This window comes from Chiloscyllium plagiosum, unplaced genomic scaffold, assembly GCF_037043375.1.
Source record: "Chiloscyllium plagiosum isolate Xiang-an unplaced genomic scaffold, Cpla_swu_hap1 HiC_scaffold_1, whole genome shotgun sequence".
NCBI lineage: Eukaryota > Metazoa > Chordata > Chondrichthyes > Orectolobiformes > Hemiscylliidae > Chiloscyllium > Chiloscyllium plagiosum.
In genome coordinates, this window is record NW_028270139.1 from 39281292 (window position 1) to 39303379 (window position 22088).

Sequence of the window (22088 nt, forward strand, 5' to 3'; positions counted from 1 at the left end):
GGATAACTGAGATGCAATGCAAGGCTGTAATGTATATCTGAAAAGTTGGAAAAAAAAAGTAGTGAACTATTTGAATTTTGTCATGGAATGAACAGACATACAATTTTGTTTTTATCAAATGTGCTGGATCCCTATTTTATTGTGACATCACAGTGCTTGTAACTTTAAAGATTTGAAACAAATTTGATATGCATCCTGAATGTGAATGTTTATTTTTGTCATGAATTTGTATTTAATTTCCATTTCTGGTTCATTGAAAATAGTGAGCTTGATTTTCTCAGAGCTTTTGTTTTTTGACAATTTTCTCAGCCTCCTGCAGGCATTGACTTCTTGCAAGGCACAGTTTGATAGGTGTCAATGCCCTGTGCAACTCATCTGTAGTCCTATTGGACTTTAATCTTGAGTATTGATAAACTATTTGCTGGGAGAAGCAATGTTTAAACCTGTTCTTATTCTAAAACCTTCATGCCCATTTCTCCAGCCAGGATCCTTGGATAGCAACTTGAAGTAGGAATTTATACTTAACCATTTTGCCACCTTTCAAAATTGTAAAATACTCAATTTTACTCACTGTTCCTTTAAAAATGATTGAATATCTTCCTTTCATTTGTTTCTACAGGTTGCTCACTGTTACCCAACGGAACTTGCTGACTTTGCCCAGGAATTGAAAGACCTCCTTCTCTCCCACCACACAATTCTGGATCCAGACTTGCGAATGGTAAACTGCTTTTGATGTCAATTGTTGATTACAAATCAACTAAAAATCACTTTTGGTTTCTCCTTGATGGATAGTTGGCCCCGTCTTGGTCCACAAATTTCACTTTGTAAGATGTTTTGTAACAATTCAGGTGTTTAAAAGAATTACAGCATTTGTTTCATAATGCAGGAAATGTGAAATAAGGATAAGCGTATTTTGGTAAATTGAGGTGTTCCTGATTTTAGTTATTGCACTATGGGTGTAATTTTCCCAAGTTTAGTTAGTGTTTTGTAAGTGAGATACATATTGTCCAGTACTTCATGGCTCTGGGCAACTTTTCTCACATAGTCCTCTGCTCTGCGCTTCAGTAATTATGCAACTGGGCTTTTGAATGCCTTTCCTAGAAACCAGTGGATGGAGAGGTGGATGTACTTACCACTGTTGGGATGTCATGGTGGTCCATATTCAGATGCTGCATGCCAGAAGCTGCCTTTACACTACGGTACTTGACTGTTGTCCACAGATTGTGACCCAAAGAGATTAAAAAAAAAAGCCTTGCTCCCTCTGTTGTGGACAGGAACTTGGACCTGAATGAGGACACCATAGTGGAAGGGGTGGCGAAGAGAAAACAGTCTTTATCCCTCCGGACTGACATGGGAGTCTTGCAGCTGCTGGGACCTCCTGGTTACGCTGCTGACACCCCACATTTGAAGCCAATCTGCCAACTACTTCAGAGGTTGCAAGCCAGGCACAACTCTTCACATTGTGCTATTTGAGCCTCTACATTCCAAATGTAGCCCAGATATAAGGAAAGCTTGCTCCTAATCTCGTGTATAGAGTGTTGGTGGATGGAAAGGAGAGTGGTCTTTCATCCAGCTGACTACAATAAACCATATAACCAACCGATCAGCCTGGATGCACATTGCAACTGGGTCAGTGGTGTGTTCCAAATGGAGTGACACCCAGCAGTGCAGTAAGAAGGCCAATGATTTGTGCAGTGTAGTAGTAAATGCTGCTGTTTTTCTGTGACCTCACACTTACAGAGCCACCAATCACTCTGTCACTGCACATATGTCTCACAAACTTATGGAATTGACTAACTATTGCATGCATCGTGCCCACACAATAACAGTCAATCACCTATGGAATGTTTAGATTAGATTAGATTAGATTACAGTGTGGAAACAGGCCCTTCGGCCCAACAAGTCCACACCGACCCGCTGAAGCGAAACCCACCCATACCCCTATATTTACCCCTTACCTAACACTACGGGCAATTTAGTATGGCCAATTCACCTGACCCTGCACATCTTTGGACTGTGGGAGGAAACCGGAGCACCCGGAGGAAACCCACGCAGACACGGGGAGAACGTGCAAACTCCATACAGTCAGTCGCCTGAGGCAGGAATTGAACCCAGGTCTCAGGCGCTGTGAGGCAGCAGTGCTAACCACTGTGCCACCGTGGTTGTGGGTATGTTTGCCGAGCTGGGAAGTTGATTTGCAGGCGTTTCATCCCCTCTAGGTGACATCTTCAGTGTTTTGGAGCCTCCTATGAAGCGCTGCTGTACTGCGTTTTCTGGAATTTATTTGGGTGCATTCCTGCTGCTTCTGGTTGCCACTTCCAGTTGTTCGTTGTAGTGGTGGGTGTATTGGGTCTAGGTCTATGTGCTTGTTGATGGAGTCCATGGATGAGTGCCATGCTTCTAAACATTCTCTGGTGTCCTCTGTTTAGCTTGTTCTACTATCATTATGTTGTCCAGGTCGAATTTGTGGTCATGTCATCTGTGTATGGCAACTAGGGACAGTTGGTCTTGGGGTTTAATTCCTAGTTGGTGTTCATGGATGCGGATTGCCTGTTTATCCTATACAGTGTTTCAGCAGTCTTTGCATGGAATCTTGTAAATTACGTTAGTCTTGCACTTGATGAGTATTGAGTCTTTTGAGTTGTTGTCCGAGTGTGGCTGTAAGATTATGAGCTGCCATGAATCTGAGAGATCGAAGAAGACAAGAACATAATCATAGTACCAGCGGATAAAGGCAGAATGATGGTTAGCATGGACAAGACCAGTTACAGTCAGAAAGCTGAGAAACTACTTGCAGATACTGACACCTGCCTGCAGAGGGAGTATGACCCCATGCCTGAGCTAATCAATTGAATAAACAACACGTTATGGAACCTACAAAAAATTAAACCAGAAGGTAACAACACCCCAACGTTTTACAGGTTACCCGAAGTACACAAACCAGACATACCACTTAGGCCTATTGTGGTACTTCCAGGGACACCCCATCACATGAAGTGACAAAAGAATTTCAACAAAAATTGAAACATCTTATCAGCGGATCCAAACACTTCATACAATCATCAGGATAAAAAGACAATGTCTTTTCCCTGGGGTGGGGCAGTCCAGAACTAGAGGGCATAGGTTTAGGGTGAAAGGGGAAAGATACAAAAAAGACCTAAGGGGCAACTTTTTCACTCAGAGGGTGGTACGTGTATGAAATGAGCTGCCAGAGGAAGTGGTGGAGGCTGGTACAATTGCAACATTTAAAAGGCATCTGGATGGGTATATGAATAGGAAGGGTTTGGAGGGATATGGGTCAGGTGCTGGCAGGTGGGACTAGATTGGGTTGGGATATCTGGTCAGCATGGACGGGTTGAATGTGTTGTACATCTCTTTGACTCTATGACACAAAATTCCTGGATAACATCAAGAACAGAACTATAGACAAGGACAAAGCAATGGGCTCATTCAATGAAACGGCCCTGTTTACCTCAATCGACATAATCTGAGCCAGAGAGATAGTAGCCAACCTCCTGGACAAACAAAAGTGACGAGTCGGTGGGGAACGTATCAACAAGGACTGCATACTCAACTACCAGGCCTGAGCTTGACAGCAAACTTCGCATTCAACAACCTAAATATATGAACAGATGAATGAGACATTAATGGACTCACCCATCTCTGGGCTCGTAGCAGATGCAGTGATGTAAAGACTGGAATAAACAGCCCTACCACAAATCCAACCCACACTCTGGATCAGACATGTGGATAACCCTTTTGTGATAATTAAGAGAACAGTGATCAACACCATGCCCTTAGAGATCAAATTTACGAGAGAGGAGGAAACCAACAACCAACTCCCATTCTTGGATGTGATGGTATAAAGAACACAGAATGGTGAATGCACTATGAAAGTGTACAGAAAAGCCACACAGGGAGCAGATCCTCAACTACACCAGCAACCACCAAACACACACGATGGAAGCTTCATTTAGGACCCTGTTCAAAAGGGCTACAACACATTGCAACGCTCTCGACCTGCGAAGAGAAGAAGAACACCTCTACAGAATCTTCACCAAGAACGGATATCCCGTGATGTCATCTGCAGATGCCTAGCAGACAGACAATGTGATGAGGACATGCCACGACCCAACACATTCACCACGCTACCTTATATCACACCGTCTCAAAACTAACAGCCAACCTTCTCCAACCAATGGGATTCATGACAGCCCATAAACCCACAGGCACACTCTGACAATGATTTACCAGAACAAAAGACCCAACACTCATCATGTGCGAAACTAATGTAATTTAAAGATTCCATGCAAAGACTGCATGAAATACTGTATCGGACAAGCAGGCAGACAACCAGCAATCCGCATCCATGAACCCTAACTAGCCACTAAACCCCATGACCAGCTGTCCCTAGTAGCCATACGCACAGATGACAAGGATCATACATTCGACTAAGACAACACAGCGATCATAGACCATCCAAACAGAGGGCAGCCAGAGAATTTCCAGAAGCATGGCACTCATCCATGGACTCCACCAACAAACACATTGACCTAGACCCAGTATACCGGCCAGCACAACAAACAACCGGAATTTGTGTGATGATTGTATGGAGTGTTTGGATCCGCTGATAAGATGTTTCAATTTTTGTTGAAATTCTTTTGTCACTTTATGTGATGGGGTGTCCCTGGAAGTACCACAATAGGCTTAAGTGGTATGTCTGGTTTGTGTACTTCGGGTAACCTGTAAAACCTTGGGGTGTTGTTACCTTCTGGTTTAATCTTTTGTAGATTCCATAACGTGTTGTTTATTCAATTGATTAGCTCAGGCATGGGGTCATACTCCCTCTGCAGGCAGGTGTCAGTATCTGCAAGTAGTCTCTCAGCTTTCTGACTGTAACTGGTCTTGTCCATGCTAACCATCATTCTGCCTTTATCCGCTGGTACTATGATTATGTTCTTGTCTTCTTCGATCTCTCAGATTCATGGCAGCCCATAAACTTTCAGCCACACTCGGACAACAACTCACCTGAACAAAAGACCAAAACCCATCAAGTGCAAGACTAACGTAATTTACAAGATTCCGGAAGCAGCAGGAATGGAACCAGATAAATTTTGGAAGAAACAGTACAGCAGTGCTTCATGGGAGGTTCCAAAGCACTGAAGATGTCACCTAGATCGGCAAACATGCCCATAATCACGGCAACTGGCACCCAAGCTACAAATTTTACGCAAACCTTGAACCGATGGAAAATGTTAGTGAAATGGAAACCTCATCTACCAAATGCTCTGTTCTGATTACATTCACTTAATCTCATGTTGAGGTAATTTATACTCTCAATGTAATTAATAGTCCAGATTAAATGAAACGATTTTTAACGTGCGCTTTTGCACAATGAATGACTTACAATTCAAGCCAAATTGGTTACTGAATCAGTGGAAGGATGATTACTGCAATTACCTTTCAAATTCCAAAAGTTTTAATCTGCTGAGAAAGGAAAAAGCAATAATTTAATTTTGTCATCACTGTGCAGTGTCAGCTACTTTGTGTAGTTATTGCATAGTTGACTTTGGATATGATATGGTGAAGTTCCAACTTGTTTCAGTGTGAATTGCTTGTAGGCTCCATTTGTGACTTGTTAATTTCCATATATTCTTCATGTTACCTTTTGTGTTGATGGTTCTGTGGCCCTTACGATCTTTCAGTCATTGCACCCATTTCCATTGTGCTACTTTATTTAACTATTAATGTCCCACATTACCCCCACAGTCCCAACTTTATAAATTCCCTACAACCTGTAGAAGACCAATCCTCTTGTTCACTGAGGCTCCACCCCCTTACTTTACTCATCAGTGAGGATACAGGGTTGTGGAGGATTGTGGCCATAGAATGTGTAGAGAGCATCTGAACAAACGTTTGAATGGTGGGTAGGTCAGTCAACCGCCACATTCCTGCTCTGACATACCTTGTGAGAATTTGCAGCATCTAGTGTCTTGGTGAAGGAGAGGAGGGTTGGAAGTGACATATAAACAACTTAATTCAGAGCTTTAATGAGATGTAAATACCAGGAGGTAAGGTGATCACTATTCCATTGCGCGATTCAGAAAATCTTTAAAAAATACTCGATATCACTGAAGTTTTTTAAAAATTCCCTCCATATTTTTCAACCATTGTTCACACCAGACCAGTGAATGGAAAATTCTGACCTGTGATTTTATTTAAAACTCTGGTCAGCCTGGGAGCATTGCTTTCAGTGTTGACTGAATGACGTTATTTAAGAAAAATAGTAAAATACTGTATAATATAATTTAATTGCAATGTTATTAAAGATCTGTAACATTTTGCTTTTACAGTAAATTTTGTTTTAACTGGAATTGTTGATAAACTGGTGAAAATTATACATCTTGAATACCATGATCTAATTATGCTGTAAATTAGTATAACAGTGATGTGTATTCCTCCTGCATTGCATTTCTATTAATTGCTGTGTTTTTACATTGATTTGATTTGAGGGTTGTTGATGTCTTGAAGCTTTGCTTGGTCAGGGTTTACTGTATGCATACCTCTTGATTTTCTGGAATATTTGATCATCCAGGTCCTCCTATAGGTGCCAGTTAATAAAAAATTTGCTATGTGTGCAGGCTAAATATTCCACATACTTGAGTTATAGTTTAAATTCCAGGTTTGTGTATTTATTAAGAGTTGTACTGTTGAAATCATGCTGCTAGTATTGAGATCAGATAGCTTTTCTTATTAGCTATTATTGGCTGTGGTGATGCATTAATGGGCTGATGTACTGCAGAGTGACCAGGAATGTAGTGGAAATTATGATCATTTTAACTTGAGTACAGTGAGAAGCAGGTAGTGGTTAATCAGCAACCTGTTTTAAACTACCCAATTAGTGCTGAAGATGAGTTTTACCTGCAATGAATTTTACACAACTGGGTTGGACAAATACAGCAGTATCCTATAGCTTGCTTAGAGAGCAAATTAGCCACCCTGGCATACCAGGCTGGTTATTACCCAGAATAATTATCCACTTTCTTATGATGTTGAAGTGGAAGAAAAGCCTATGAAAAGGGATCAAGAGCATCAACTGCCTAATTCACTTTTTCAATGTTGTGCTTATGTTTTAATCCTTTTTTTGTTTCACTACTTTTTTTTTTAGACATTCTGTAAAGCTTTGATTTTGTTGAGAAATAAGAATCTCCTGAATCCCACAAGTTTGCTAGAGTTGTTCTTTGAGCTCCTGAGGTGCCAAGACAAACTCCTGCGAAAGACCCTGTACATGCATATTGTGACTGATGTTAAGAATATCAATGCCAAACACAAAAACAACAAAATGAACACGGTGAGTAACATAACCCAATTTTATAAACTAGAATCAGTGTCATGGCTTGAATTTCATTTTATTTGGGACAAGAGAAAATGTCTGTCGTGTTAAGTTTAATATTTAATAGGTGTTCCTCATCCCATGGTTATATATTTGTGGCATGTTTAAGCAGTTCTTTTCTTAAATGGTAGTGGGTTTTTGAATTAAGATCTTGGAAGTGACCTTAAAACATTAGTGTTAGTTGATTGGAATATAGGAAACAACAGTAAAATCTTAATTTGTAAGCTTCTTTGTCATGACTGAGGATAACAACTTGTGCAATATTTGCATAATCTTGTCGGAACAAATTACTGCAGGTGCTGGAATCTGTACTGAAAACAACAAATGCTGGAGATCACAGCAGGTCAGGCAGCATCCATGAAGAGAGAGCAAGCTAACGTTTCGAGTTTAGATGACTCTTCGTCACAGTTGAAGTGCAGTAATTTGTTCCGACAAGATTATGGAAATATTGCATAAGTTGTTATCTTCAGTCATGACAAAGAATCTTACAAATTAAGATTTTATGTGAATATTTCACTTCACTGCAACTTGCCCTCCTGCAGTGCCATGAATAAAATGTGCCATGTAAGTATATATATATATATATATATATATATATATGAGTGCCTGTAATTTTCCTTTGCAAACCATTGTCTGCATAATATGTATCATGGTTGATTCATCAGTATTCACCTTCAGACAACCAATATTTAAAAAAGAAAAATACCAAGCACTCAAATTATGACCTTTGAATATTGCTAAATGGCAGGCACACTGCCGAGCTCTTTTTTTTTGTTCTCATCCATACAAAACATAAAAATGGCAAATTTCAAACAATCACAGCAATTTATACCACAAGAGAAAAGCATGTTGATTCATTGGCAAGTCAATCCTGATTGGCCAGGGTGTTGCCATGGCGAACGTAGCAGAGAACTCTAGGCTCCTCAAGTTCCGGGGGAGTTCAGAAAGGGCACAGGTTGAATATATATCATTTCTTCTCCCAAGTGTGGAAGAACCATATTATACCCTCAACTATGCATTTTAAAATGGTTGTTGGTATAGCTATTTGTGCAATGAGGTATTCAGCATGTGCCCAATTGCAGAGGTTTTGCAGCAGGAAGGGCCATATCGCACTTTGGACCAATTGACTGACCCAGATGCACAAGTCCACAAGCTAGTGCCCCTTACCGAAATCCATTCAGTAGAAACTCTGCATTCTAACCCTGGAATAGAGGAGCATCTTCGCATTCCTGCCAATCTTCTCCCACTGATGCTGTTGCTTTGTTTCCAATAATTGTTGTTGCGACAACCATAGAGAGAAAAATAGTATGTGAAAGTGAAAGATGAGAAAACATAATGAAAAGTGGAAAGAAAGGAAAATAGAACTGAAGGAATAGCAATTGAGAGCCTAAATGATGCAGAAAAGGCAATAGACAAAACTGAAAGGAAAGTGAGACATAGTCAAACATAAATTAGGTACAAATGGTACAAGGACTCCAATAAGTGAAACTTTAATAGGCTTAGATATTTAGTGAGGCTATTTTCAAAAGTAATTAGACCCGGATCAGCCCTGTCACTAATTGTATCACAAAGAGAAATGCGTTTCTTCTGACATGTGTCTTCAGTTACGAGAATGACATCCATGACAAATTTCCAGCTATAGGAGTTAGCAACAATGTTTTGGAATGTGTTTTTCATTTGCATCCAACCCCAACTGCTGGAAGTGAAATGCAAACATTTCATAGTGCACTATTGCTTGGATTTGCATAAGAATTAAGCCTCCAGCCTTACTAGGATATGTAGAAATTTGGCCAAAGAAGAGTTCTCCAGCATCTTTGAACAAGCTATACAAACACAAAGGTTGCGTGCACATAGTAATGTTACTTACAATTACAACAAAGGAGAAATAATGTAAGTGAACCTTGTGTCACCTTTACATAGAGACATAGAGTAAAATTTCATAATTGCGGAAACATATTAACATGGATCATATCGTAGAAACAGTTTTAATCTACATCCTTCCCATGATTCTTGCTGTAGTTTCACATATCATAATACTGGGCCTAATTCATGTTCAAAGTAGTATTTAGGAATCTAATGAGCAACTTGTTGCTGGTATCATGTGTAGGCAATTGTATAATTTTCTGGCTGTAGATTGACAGAAGTCACAATTATAGTTTTAATGCCGATATCCTGGCGGCCCCAAAATACACTCAGTAGTGACACCAATAGTTAGTACAGATTAATCGTGCCTCCCAGTTGATAGGAAAATTGTTGTTTCTTTTATTTAAAAAAAACTCCTGATTTTGATTTTCTTTCCCCAGCATAAAATGTATTTTGAATTGCATATACTTCATTGCAGAAATTTAAAATAATTTAAATATTTTGGGATTAAATGAACCTTGTATCTGTATCATCTCAGATTTTGCAAAACTTCATGTACACCATGTTGAGGGACAGCAACCCCATAGCAGCCAAAATGTCCTTGGATGTAATGATAGAATTGTACAAAAGAAATATCTGGTAAGTTTGTGTTTTAGGTCATGGATAGGTAATTATCAATTAATTATCTTCCAGCTAAAACAGATGCTGTAAGTATTCTCAAGCTTAATCATCGGTTTTGCTTCACAAGTGATTAATATTAAAGCCACACTCGTGCCCCTTATTTGCGCTAGGGTTCAATGGTAATTTTGATGGTGTCGCAATAAATGCATTTTGAAAGGTGTAGAATCTGATCAGAATGAGTTTTGCCTTAAGGTTAATTGTCATTAGAAACCGCCTGCTCTGTGAGGATGCTGTATTGTGTTTCAATATGGGTCAGTGTTGAAATATAGATTTTAAAAAAGGTTCAAATGTGAGCAGTGGTCTCATAGAAAGCGAATCTAGATGATTAGTAATTAAAATAAGGAGATGGCAGATGATTTGAACAGGTATTTTGCATCAGTTGCCACTACAGAGGATGCAAGTAATATCCCAGAAGGCTGTAAATCATGAAATAGTAGGGAGGACTTCATGAAACCTACAGTCATTGTGGAAGTGTTGCTGAGCAAATTGTTGAAGTTGCAGGCAGACAAGTCCTCGTGTCCTGATGGACCTCATCCTCAAGTCTTAAAAGTCTTAGGTAGTTGATGCATTAGTTTTAATATTCCACAATTTCCTAGATTTGGGTAAGACTTCTATTGGATTGGAAAATTGTGAATGTAACTCCTTTATTCAAAAAGGGAGGGAGATAAAGCAGAAGAGTACAGGCCTGTAATTTTAACATCTGGCCTAGGGAACATGTTAGAAACTATTAAAAGCATTATAAGAGGGCACGTGGAAAACTTTGAAGGTATTTGGGATGCACAGTGGCTCAGTGGTTAGCACTGCTCCCTCACAGTGCCAAGGACCCGCGTACAATTTTACCCTTGAGTAGCTGTCTGTGTGGAGTTTGTACATTCTTCCCATGTCTGCATGGGTGCTCCAGTTTCCCCTACATTTCAAAGATGTGCAAGACAAGTAGATTGGCCATGCTGAAATCCCCCAGAGTGTTCCAGGATGTGTAGGCTGAAGGGATTAACCATGGGAAATTCAGAGTTACTGGTGTAGGAGGATGGGTCTGACTGGGAAGCTATTTGGTGTTGACCAGTTGGGCCAAATGGCCTGTTTCCACACTGTGGGGATTCTACGAGCATGGCTTTGTGCAATGGAAATTACATTTAACAATGTTATTGGAATTCAGTGAAGTAATAACATGGAAAAGGGGAACAGGTCGTACCTGCTATACTTAGATTTCCAGAAGGCATTTGGTATGCTGAGTCACAAAACATTATTACAGAAAACAAAAGTTCATGGGTTTAGGGGGTAACCTATTAGCAAGAATAAATGATTAGCAAGCTAACAAGAAATATTATAGGATAAATGGATCATTATCTGGTTGGCAAAATGTAATGTGTGCCACAGTGAATAGTGCTAGGGCCTGACTGTTTAAAAAGATATATATATCTTTTTATATACATAGAGAGCAAAGGTAGATTATTAGAATTATTTGAATGATGACAGATTGGGAAAAGGAGAAGGTGCAATGAGACTGGAGTGGCCTGGTACACCAGTTGCTGAAAGTCCACATGCAAATGCAGCAGCACGTGAAGGTGCCAAATGTTTTTCATTGTGAGAGGATTCAAATAAAGGGACAGGATGTCTTACTGCAATTGTATAGAGCTTGGTGCGACCACACCTGGAGTATTGCGTGGAGTTTTGATCTCCTTATCAGAGGAAGGAGGTTCTGATATGGAGGAAGTGCAACAAAGGGTTAGCAGACTGACTCTTAGGATTGAAGACTGATGTATGAAGAGGGGTTGGATTGTTTAGGATCACTGGAGTTTGGAGGAATGACAGAGGCTGTCATAGAAACCAATAAAAATCTAAAAGATTTTAAAATCTAAAAAAATCTAAAACCAGGAAAGGCTGGCTTAATAAGGAATTGCAATCCCTTGTTAAAGGGAAGAGGGCGGCCTATGTAAAAATGAGGCGTGAAGGTTCAATTGGGGCGATTGAGAGTTATAGGGTAGCCAGGAAGGATCTGAAGAGAGAGCTAAGAGCAGCAAGGAGGGGACATGAAAAGTCCTTAGTTGGTAGGATTAGGGAAAACCCAAAGGCTTTCTATAGGTATGTCAGGAATAAAAGAATGACTAGGGTAGGAATAGGTCCAGTCAAGGATAGTAGTGGGAAGTTGCTTGTGGAGGCTGAAGAGACTGGGGAGACACTGAATGAATACTTTTTGTCAGTATTCACTCAGGAACAGGACATTGTTGCCGATGTGAATACTGAGTCACAATTAATTAGAATGGACGGCTTTGAGGTATGTAGGGAAGAGGTGTTGGAAATTCTGGAAAGGGTGAAAATAGATAAGTCACCTGGGCTTGATGGCATTTATCCTAGGATTCTCTGGGAAGCAAGGGAGGAGATTGCAGAGCCATTGGCCTTGATTTTGATTTTTATGTCCTCATTGTCTACAGGAATAGTGCCAGAAGACTGGAGGTTAGCAAATGTGGTTCCCTTGTTCAAGAAAGGGAGTAGGGATAACCCTAGTAACTATAGGCCGGTGAGTCTCACTTCTGTTGTGGGCAAAGTCTTAGAGAGAATTGTAAGGAATAGGATTTATGAACATCTGGATAGGAATAATGTGATCAAGGATAGTCAGCATGGTTTTGTGAAGGGCAGGTCGTGCCTCACAAACCTTATTGAATTCTTTGAGAAGGTGACTAAGGAGGTGGACGAGGGTAAAGCGGTAGATGTGGTGTATATGGATTTTAGTAAGGCGTTTGATAAGGTTCCCCATGGTAGGCTACTGCAAAAAATACGGAGGTATGGCATTGAGGGTGAGTTGGAGGTTTGGATTAGGAATTGGCTGGCTGGAAGAAGACAGAGGGTAGTAGTTGATGGTAAAGGTTCATCTTGGAGTGCAGTTACTAGCGGTGTTCTGCAAGGATCTGTTTTGGGACCATTGCTGTTTGTCATTTTTATAAATGACCTGGAGGAGGGGTTAGAAGGTTGGGTGAGCAAGTTTGCGGATGATATGAAAGTCGGTGGAGTTGTTGACAGTGAGGAAGGATGTGTCAGGTTACAGCGGGATATGGATAAGCTGCAGAGCTGGGCAGAAAGGTGGCAAATGGAGTTCAATGTAGGTAAGTGTGAGGTGATTCACTTTGGTAAGAGTAACAAAAAAATGGGGTACTGGGCTAATGGTCAGATACTTGGTAGTGTGGATGAGCAGAGGGATCTTGGTGTCCATGTATACAGATCTCTGAAAGTTGCCACCCAGGTAAATAGTGCGGTGAAGAAGGCATATGGCGTACTGGCTTTTATTGGTAGAGGAATTGAGTTCCGGAGTCCTGAAGTCATGTTGCAGTTGTATAAGACTCTGGTGCGGCCGCATCTGGAATATTGTGTGCAGTTTTGGTCGCCATATTATAGGAAGGATGTGGAGGTACTGGAATGGGTGCAGAGGAGGTTTACCAGGATGTTGCCTGGTATGGTAGGAAGATCGTATGAGGAAAGGCTGAGGCACTTGGGGCTGTTTTCATTGGAGAAAAGAAGGTTTAGGGGTGACTTGATAGAGGTGTACAAGATGATTAGGGGTTTAGATAGGGTTGACCATGAGAACCTTTTTCCACGTGTGGAGTCAGCTATTATGAGGGGGCATAGCTTTAAATTAAGGGGAGGTAGGTATAGGACAGATGTTAGGGGTAGATTCTTTACTCAGCGAGTTGTGAGTTCATGGAATGCCCTGCCAGTAGCAGTGGTGGACTCTCCATCTTTATGGGCATTTAAACGGGCATTGGATAGGCATATGGAGGATAGTAGGCTAGTGTAGGTTAGGTGGACTTGGATCGGCGCAACATCGAGGGCCAAAGGGCCTGTACTGCGCTGTATTTTTCTATGTTCTATAACTAGACAGGGTAAATGCAAGAAGGATGTTCTCGATGACTAGGGAGTCCAAACCCAAGCATCACCGTTTCAGAGTATGGGGGTGGGCCATTTAACACTGAGACAGCGTGAGATTCTTTCACCCAGAGTGGTAAGCCTGAGGAATTCTCTGCTACAGAAACTGGTTGAGACCTAAAACATTGAACGTATTTAAGAAGATGTTAGATATAGTTCTTAGGATAAAAGGGAACAAAGGGTATTGTGAGAAAGCAGAATACAGTACTGAATTAGATAATCAGCTATGATCATAATGAATTGACGGGCCAAATGTCCTAATCCTCCTATTTTCTGCTCTGTTTCCTATGTTTTTACAAACAAAGATCTTGTTTTCCTCAACATAGGGTGATGAGAGACAGCACAAAAGGAATACCAGTTGTGTAATGAATGGATTCCAAGTTTTAGTCTCTGTTCAGTGTTGAATTAGTTAATCTCTCCCAGACAGATCCGATCCAACAGTTTGCTTTAGTGTCATCCTAGCTGGGGAACAGAAGGGATAGGTTTCCTGTATCTATGCATTATCCTGGATGGATAGTGGGTAAAAAAAAATGAACCAGCTCTGATGTATTAAATAACTTGATAATGCTGATTTCCCAGATTCAGATGTGAATTTGAAGCCTTCAGGGTGTCAAGTAAAATGTCTAGAATGAGGAGAAGAATCCTATGCTGAACGTTACTGAAGCAAACGTATGATTTATTTGCAGGAATGATGCAAAAACTGTGAATGTCATTACGACAGCTTGCTTCTCAAAAGTGACCAAGGTAAGAGAGAATTAATAATTGTGAACTGCCATATGGTAGGACAATTTGCCCCTGGGTATTCAGAAAAATTGAGCTATATGCTTGATTTAGTAATTAAATGAAAGCAGTAGTTATTTACTGATTTTGATTTTTTCCAAAACTATTATGAATCCACCAGAAGCAGTAGTAATTTTATATAACCGTATTGCACAGAATTTGGTGCATGAGGTGAAAGGATATTTCATTTGATTTACTGACCCATGTACCTACATACCCTGAAAAGCTTTGTTTCCGAGCAGTCCCCACTATCAACGTCCTAGTGGGTTGCCATTGAACAGAAAGTGAACTGGAATAGCCACATAAACACAGTAACTACAAGAGCAGACCACGGCTAGAAATCCTGTAGCGAGTAACTTATCTCCTGACTCACCAAAGCCTGACCACCATCTACAAAGAGCAGGTCAGAAGTGTGATGGAAGGCTTCCTAATTGCCAAGAGCTCCAACAAAACTCAAGAAGCTTTAGGACAAAGCAGTTTGCTTGATTGGCATCACATCCACAAGCATTCTCTCCCTCAAACACTGATGCTTAGTACCAAAATTGCGTACCATCTATAAGATGCACTGCAGAAATTCACAAAGACTCCTTAGACAGAAGGTCAAAAGGAGCAGCTACATGGGAATGCAGCTATCTTCAAGTTCCCCTCCGAGCTATATGGCATCCTGACTTAGAAATATATAACCTTTCCTTCTGTTACTCTGGGTCAAACTCCTTGAACTCCCTCCCTAACAGCATTGTTAGTGTTCCTACACTAAATATGGACTGCAGTGGTTCAAGAAGGCAGCTCACCAACACCACCTTCGGCAACTCGAAACAGGCAATAAATGCTGGACCAGTCAGCTATGTCCACATCTTATGAATAGCTAAGAGGAATGCCTTTTGAAGTTGATGCTTTCCTTATGTATTGTGGTCTAATGTTAGTTGAGCAATGATCATTGAGAATATTCATGCTTCTGTGTAAGTCCAAGTAGCCTGTATGCAAACACAGACTACATTTTTTGGGAGTTGAAATCAATCTTTTAAAAAGTCCACAGGTTTTAAGTGCAGCAATACATTTTCAACAATGTTCAATTTCATTACTGGTAATAAAGTCATTTTTTGTAGTGTGCTGGAATCCTAATTCCTGTCAACTTTGTTTATTTGTTTCAGTTATATTAGATTCTTGCTAGTTGGCTAATGCTTTTCCTTTTCTCCACAGTTTTAACTATATTAATACCTACAGTTGTTTAATGTTTCTTGATTCTTTTTATTTTTCTGAATCTTAAATAACCTTCTTTCTGTTACGTTTTATTTCCAAATTGTGTGTTTGATTCATTTTCCAGTAACATCCTTTCAGCTTGTCCTCCTCCTTTACTTAGATTTCACACTCAAATACTTGATCATCTCAAGTGTACATGTTCCCAACTATGAACAGTGACCCATTTCATAAAAGACAATGGATATAAGTTGTGAACGTCACAGTTTTATATTTCCTGTTGCTGTCTTCACTTTGTTATACAAAAGACTTCTATTTCTAAACATTTAGATTTTAGTTGGAGCTCTGAAATTCTTTCTGGGTAAAGATGAAGACGAGAAGAATGAGAGCGATTCAGAATCCGAGGTAAGTTTGAAAAGATTGCTTTTGAAATAGAGGTAAGTTGAGCACATTTTTTCAGAATGGTTGGAAGTGGTAGGGTTCTAGACTGGAGCTGCTTCTGATCAATATGTACGCAAGCAATTTGAATATAGAATGACAAAGACTGGTGCTCTAATGTGCAAACAATACTAAAATAAAGACAGAGCTAATAATTCTGAAATAACAGAAGAATTTGAAGGTTCAGATTCAAAATACACTGGAAGCAATATATTTTTAAAAGAACTGTATTGGGTTTTATGCCAAAAGGTTTTGTAAATGCAAATTGTGAAGTTATGATTAATTCTCATAAGACCGTGGTGTGAAGTGTTGGAGATGTATATAGATCGTGACTCTATACTGCCAGGGTAATATTGAGTTAATACTGAATACAGAACAGATTCATTAAAATGCTGCCTGGCATGACGAATTAAAAACATGAGGAAAGACTTGACAAACTGGAGTTCTTTGCCTTGGAGCAAAAGACTGAAGGAATGGATGCAAAAGCAAAACACTGGATGCTGGAAAGCCTAAAATATAAAACAGAAATGCTGGACGTAGTAGGTTTAAGGGCATATAAAGATGTTAGATGGAAGAGACTTGGGTCAGAGAGCAGGAAAACATTTCTACAACAAGAAGAGTGAGACATTATCAGAGCTGGAGATACTAGCAGAGGCTATGCCAGCATTTATAAATAAATGGTTGAGGATAAAGGGAATAACTCGATAAGAGAATAGAACAAATACATGGGATTAGCACTATTGCACAAATGGATAATAAACATGAATATGCTCTGATTTGACTGGACAACTACCTGTTATATATTAGATTTTTTTAATGTAAATCCGTTTAAAAGTAAGAAGTAACTGCTTTCCTGTCGTCAATTTCTTTGTAGGATGAAGGTCCAACAACACGAGATATAGCCATAAAATATTCCACAGCAAAGAAAACTACAAAAAACAAAAAGAAACTGGAAAAGGCTATGAAAGTCCTAAAAGTAAGCAATTCATTTCATCAGTGAACTTTAGCTGTTGAATGATAATCAGTATGGAGGTTATTAATTCAGTTGGTTAAAATTAGTGTGTTACATGAAGTAGGAGGAAGAGGGTAATTTAGAGAACAAGTGAGAGATGCCCACACCAGTAACACTGGGGTGTCTGAAGAGAAATCAGCAGTCTCTCTAATAAGTTATTCCCTCCGATGTATGACAATTCTAAGTTTTTACATAAGAAAGGAATGAATTGAATTGAGATTAAGCACATTAAGATAAGATGTGCTGTGATCTAGTGACAGGCTTTCACTTGTGGAAATTGTATTTAGTACCCGTGCTTTGTGTTTTCTGGCATTAAAGGTGACTTGCATGAAATGAGGTTAGTTAGTCTCAATCTATTTCTGGCTCGCTTTCTTTCATTAAACTGTTCATAATTCAGTGCAAGATGATATTAAATTGGTAGCCATATTCAAATATGTCAGAAGTATGGAAAACAAAGGATGGCTTCTCTTCTTTAAAAAAACCCTCAGTGCTGTAATACTGTCTTGAGTTTGATAGTAGTGGAGAATTAGCTAAGGAAATTGACAGCTTAATACAGACATAGGCTATCTCGTGGGCATTTTAGGTTTACTTATTCTACAGTCCTATATTTGAATAAGGAAAACCTTGTAAATTCAAAGAAGGAAAGGAAAATAAGCTTCAAAAATGCAGTCTTTTGTTTTGGGCTCCTTTCTAAGGCTAACTGTCTTGATTTTAGGCTTGCTACTGACAATGTTTCTGTTTCTAGCCATAATGATTTAAATGCATTTTTAAATTATTTTATTACAGAAACATAAAAGGAAGAATAAGGCAGAAGTATTTAATTTTTCAGCTATTCATCTGATTCATGATCCGCAAGGTGAGGGATAAGCTTTACTTTGATTTAATGTGAACGTTTCTGACAAACTTAACCATTTCCGTTAAGATTCAGTCTTACCATTTGTCCTTTTGTCACTTCTGAAATAATTGCCACTGTAATTATGATGCAGTTGAAATGGCCAGTGATTATTGTTAGTGTATCGTCTCGGTAATCATTATTATATTTGCCTCATAATTGTAATTAATGAATATTGAGAGGCCTGTTTGACTATGTGGAACATTATTCATTGTTCTCGATCGTGCCCACACTGATGACATTGTGGTCAGAGTCATCAGGTAACAACTATGCTTAATAACAATAGCTGGTTTGATCTTCCTAAATCCAGGAGCTTGTATGGGAAACTATATTGTCCTTATTGTTGCCTTAACGGAGCTCTGAGATTTTCTGAGTTTATTCAATTCGTAAAAGAGACGTTACTTCATATTCATCAAGCTTCTGTAATTTCATTTGTTTCCTGGGATTTTAACTGTTTATTGACATGCAGAGGCTTAATAGATTTTTATACAGGGGTAAGCTCTTAGACTCAACAAGTTTTTCCCCTTTCCATCACGTAGGCAATAATTTTCCTGAAATACATACTACAATTTCAATCATCATTGTCAGATCATCGATGACTCAAATATTTACCTCCTAACGTTTATACTTCTAAATTTGGAACTTGTTAGATGCTAATGTAGTTAATTATCGACTGTCCATTGAATAAGTTGAGGAGACCATTCAAGCTGTTGGCAGTAATATTACTTAAGCTTTAGAATAGAATTAATATTCTTTATATTAATATTCTGACTGAATAGCATTCTCTTGTGTGAAATTAATGAATGTGGAAACTTTGTCCAGTTATTTGGATCTATGATATGGAAACCATTCTATAGCTGTTCTTTGTTGGTCAAAATTGACTTTAACCTGTATCACTGATGATGTAATGACTTACTTTTACTTTGCCATAGGTTTTGCAGAAAAACTTTTCAAACAGTTAGAAGATTCTAAGGAAAGATTCGAAGTTAAGATGATGTTGATGGATCTGGTATCAAGATTAATTGGCATTCATGAGGTGATTTTTAAAAAAAATCCATTTTAAACAAACTTTTACTTTAATCTTTGGCAATGCAGTTCAAATTATATATGCATTATGAAGCTCATTGAGGTTCAATGGTGTACTCTAATGAAATATGCACCATCCAACCCTTTTAAGCTCCTGAATAATCTGTCCTTTCATTCTTATAAACATCAATGAGTGCAGGCCCTACCTATTCAACCTCTCCTTACAAGACAATCATTCTATACGCTGGATCAACCTAGTGAACATCAGTATATTTTGCTAAAACTGAATGGGGTTTGACTAGTGCCTTGTATAGTTTTACCAAAGCTTCCCAATTTTTATACTCTGTTCCTGTTGTATTTGTCTTCCCTATTAGCTCCTGAATGTGTACGCTAGCTTTTTGTGAATTATCGATGAAGACTCCCAACTCTGTCTGTGCTGAAGCTGTCTTTTTCCATTTAAATAATATTTAGTTCCTGTATTCTTTTCTTCAAAGAACATAAGAGATTAGAGGATCTACAGTGTGGAAACAGACCATTCGGCCCAACAAGTCCACAACGACCCTCCCAAGAGTGACCCACTCACACCCATTTCCCTCTGACTAATGCACTTAACACCATAAGCAATTTATCATGGCCAATTCAACTGCAGTAAAGGGCGCTAATCGTTCTTCCTGAGAAGGATGATTACTGCAGTCCTGGCTATTAGCACTTTGTATTGAGTTACCAATTCTATCAAAGATGTAGGCTGGACCCAAACACTTCAGTGGGCAGTATACGCTACTCATGTGTATTCACTCCCACACCCGCCTTAAACTAATCATCTAGGTTGTGAGTGCATTGTGCTGGCATTCTGGTGGCCCCAGGCAGTGTCTGTGTTTGCTGTGCTGTACATGTTGTGGTCGGCAGCCATCTTGTGTATCAAGTGGCCAATAAATGCCTCAGCGGCCATCTTGGCCATCCTTAGCTCCATTAGCTTGCCCAAAACTACCTCTTCCACAATAATGATTGTTTCCATGTCCTCACCTGCCTTTGTCTCTTTGTCAATTACTGGCATGTTAATAGTATCCTCCACTGTGAAGGCCAATACAAAATACCAGTTCAGTGCCTTGGCTATTTCATTCTATCCCATAACTAAATGCCCCTTCTCATCCTCAAGACCTACTCTTGTAGCCACTGTGTTTATGTGGCAAGTCCAGTTGAGTTTCTAGTTAGTGCTAACTCCTAGGATGTTGATAGTAGCTGACCAGAATTGATCAGGGACCTCAAAGTGAAGGAGCCTTTGGGAAGTAGTAACCATAATACAATAAGCTTCAATCTGCAATTTGAGAGGGAAGTGACAATATTTCTGTTGAATAAAGGAAATTATGGAGCTATGAGGGAGGAGCTGGCCAAAGTTCATTCGTGCAATACCTTAGCAGGGATGACAGTGGAGGAACAATGGTGGATATTTCTGTGTATAATGCAGAAGATGCAGGATCAGTTCATTCCAAAAAGGAAGAAAGATCCGAGGAGGAAGCATGGGATGCCGTGGCTGATGAGGGAAGTTAAGAAAAATATAAAGTTAAAAGAGAAAAAGTATAACATAGCAAAGATGAGTGGGAAAACGGAGGACTGGGAAGCTTTTAAAGAGCAACAGAGGATTACTAAGAAGGAAATACGCAGAGAAAAAAATGAGGTACGAAGGTAAACTGGCCAGAAATATAAAGGAGGATAGTAAAAGCTTTTTTAGGTATGTGAAAGGCAAAAAAATGGTTAAGACTAAAATTGGGCCCTTGAAGACAGAAACAGGGGAATATATTATGGGGAACAGAGAAATGGCAGAATAATTGAATTGTTACTTCGGATCTGTGTTCACTGGGGAAGACACAAGCAATCTCCCTGAGGTAACAGTGGCTGAAGGATCTGCACTTAAGGGAATTTATATTTGCCAGGATTTGGTGGTTGGAGAGATTGTTAGGTCTGAAGATTGATAAGTCTCCGGGGCCTGATGGTCTATGTCCCAGGGTACTGAAGGAGGTGGCTCGAGAAATCGTGGATGCGTTGGTGATTATTTTCCAGAGTTTGATAGATTCGGGATCAGTTCCTGCGGATTGGAGGGTGGCTAATGTTGTACCACTTTTTAAGAAAGGTGGGAGAGAGAAAGCAGGAAATTATAGACCAGTTAGTCTGACCTAAGTGGTGGGAAAGATGCTGGAGTCTATTATAAAGGATGAAATTACGACACATCTGGATAGGTCAGAGTTAGCATGGATTTATGAAGGGGAAATCATGCTTGACTAATCTTCTGGAATTTTTTTGCGGATATAACTCTGAAGATGGACGAGGGAGATCTAGTAGATGTAGTGTACCTGGACTTTCAGAAAGCTTTTGATAAAGTCCCACATAGAAGGTTAGTGAGCAAAATTAGGGCGCATGGTATTGGGGGCAAAGTACTAACTTGGATTGAAAGTTGGTTGGCTGATAGGAAACAAAGAGTAGTGATAAACTGCTCCATTTTGGAATGGCAGGCAGTGACCAGTGGGGTACCGCAGGGATCAGTGCTGGGACCGCAGCTTTTTACAATGTATGTTAATGATATAGAAGATGGTATTAGTAATAACATTAGCAAATTTGCTGATGATACAAAGCTGGATGGCAGGGTGAAATGTGATGAGGATGTTAGGAGATTACAGGGTGACCTAGACAGGTTAGGTGAGTGGTCAGATGCATGGCAGATGCAGTTTAATGTGGATAAATGTATGGTTATCCACTTTTGGTGGCAAGAACAGAAAGGCAGATTACTACCTAAATGGAATCAATTTAGGTAAAGGGGCAGTACAAAGAGATCTGGGTGTTCTTGTACACCAGTCAATGAAGGTAAGCATGCAGATACAGCAGGTAGTGAAGAA

General features: G+C 39.6%; 1 protein-coding gene across 1 annotated transcript in view; it reads left to right on the forward strand.

Moving 5' to 3' along the window:
* The window catches only part of sdad1 (SDA1 domain containing 1), a 59546-nt gene that overhangs the window by 15018 nt on the left and 22440 nt on the right, over window positions 1–22088 (forward strand). The window contains exons 3-10 of the mRNA XM_043695696.2: window positions 620–718; window positions 7169–7351; window positions 9795–9895; window positions 14542–14599; window positions 16163–16237; window positions 17145–17246; window positions 18069–18138; window positions 19107–19210. Of these exons, the coding sequence (XP_043551631.1) occupies window positions 620–718; window positions 7169–7351; window positions 9795–9895; window positions 14542–14599; window positions 16163–16237; window positions 17145–17246; window positions 18069–18138; window positions 19107–19210 (792 nt within the window). The remainder of the gene's footprint in view (window positions 1–619; window positions 719–7168; window positions 7352–9794; window positions 9896–14541; window positions 14600–16162; window positions 16238–17144; window positions 17247–18068; window positions 18139–19106; window positions 19211–22088) is intronic.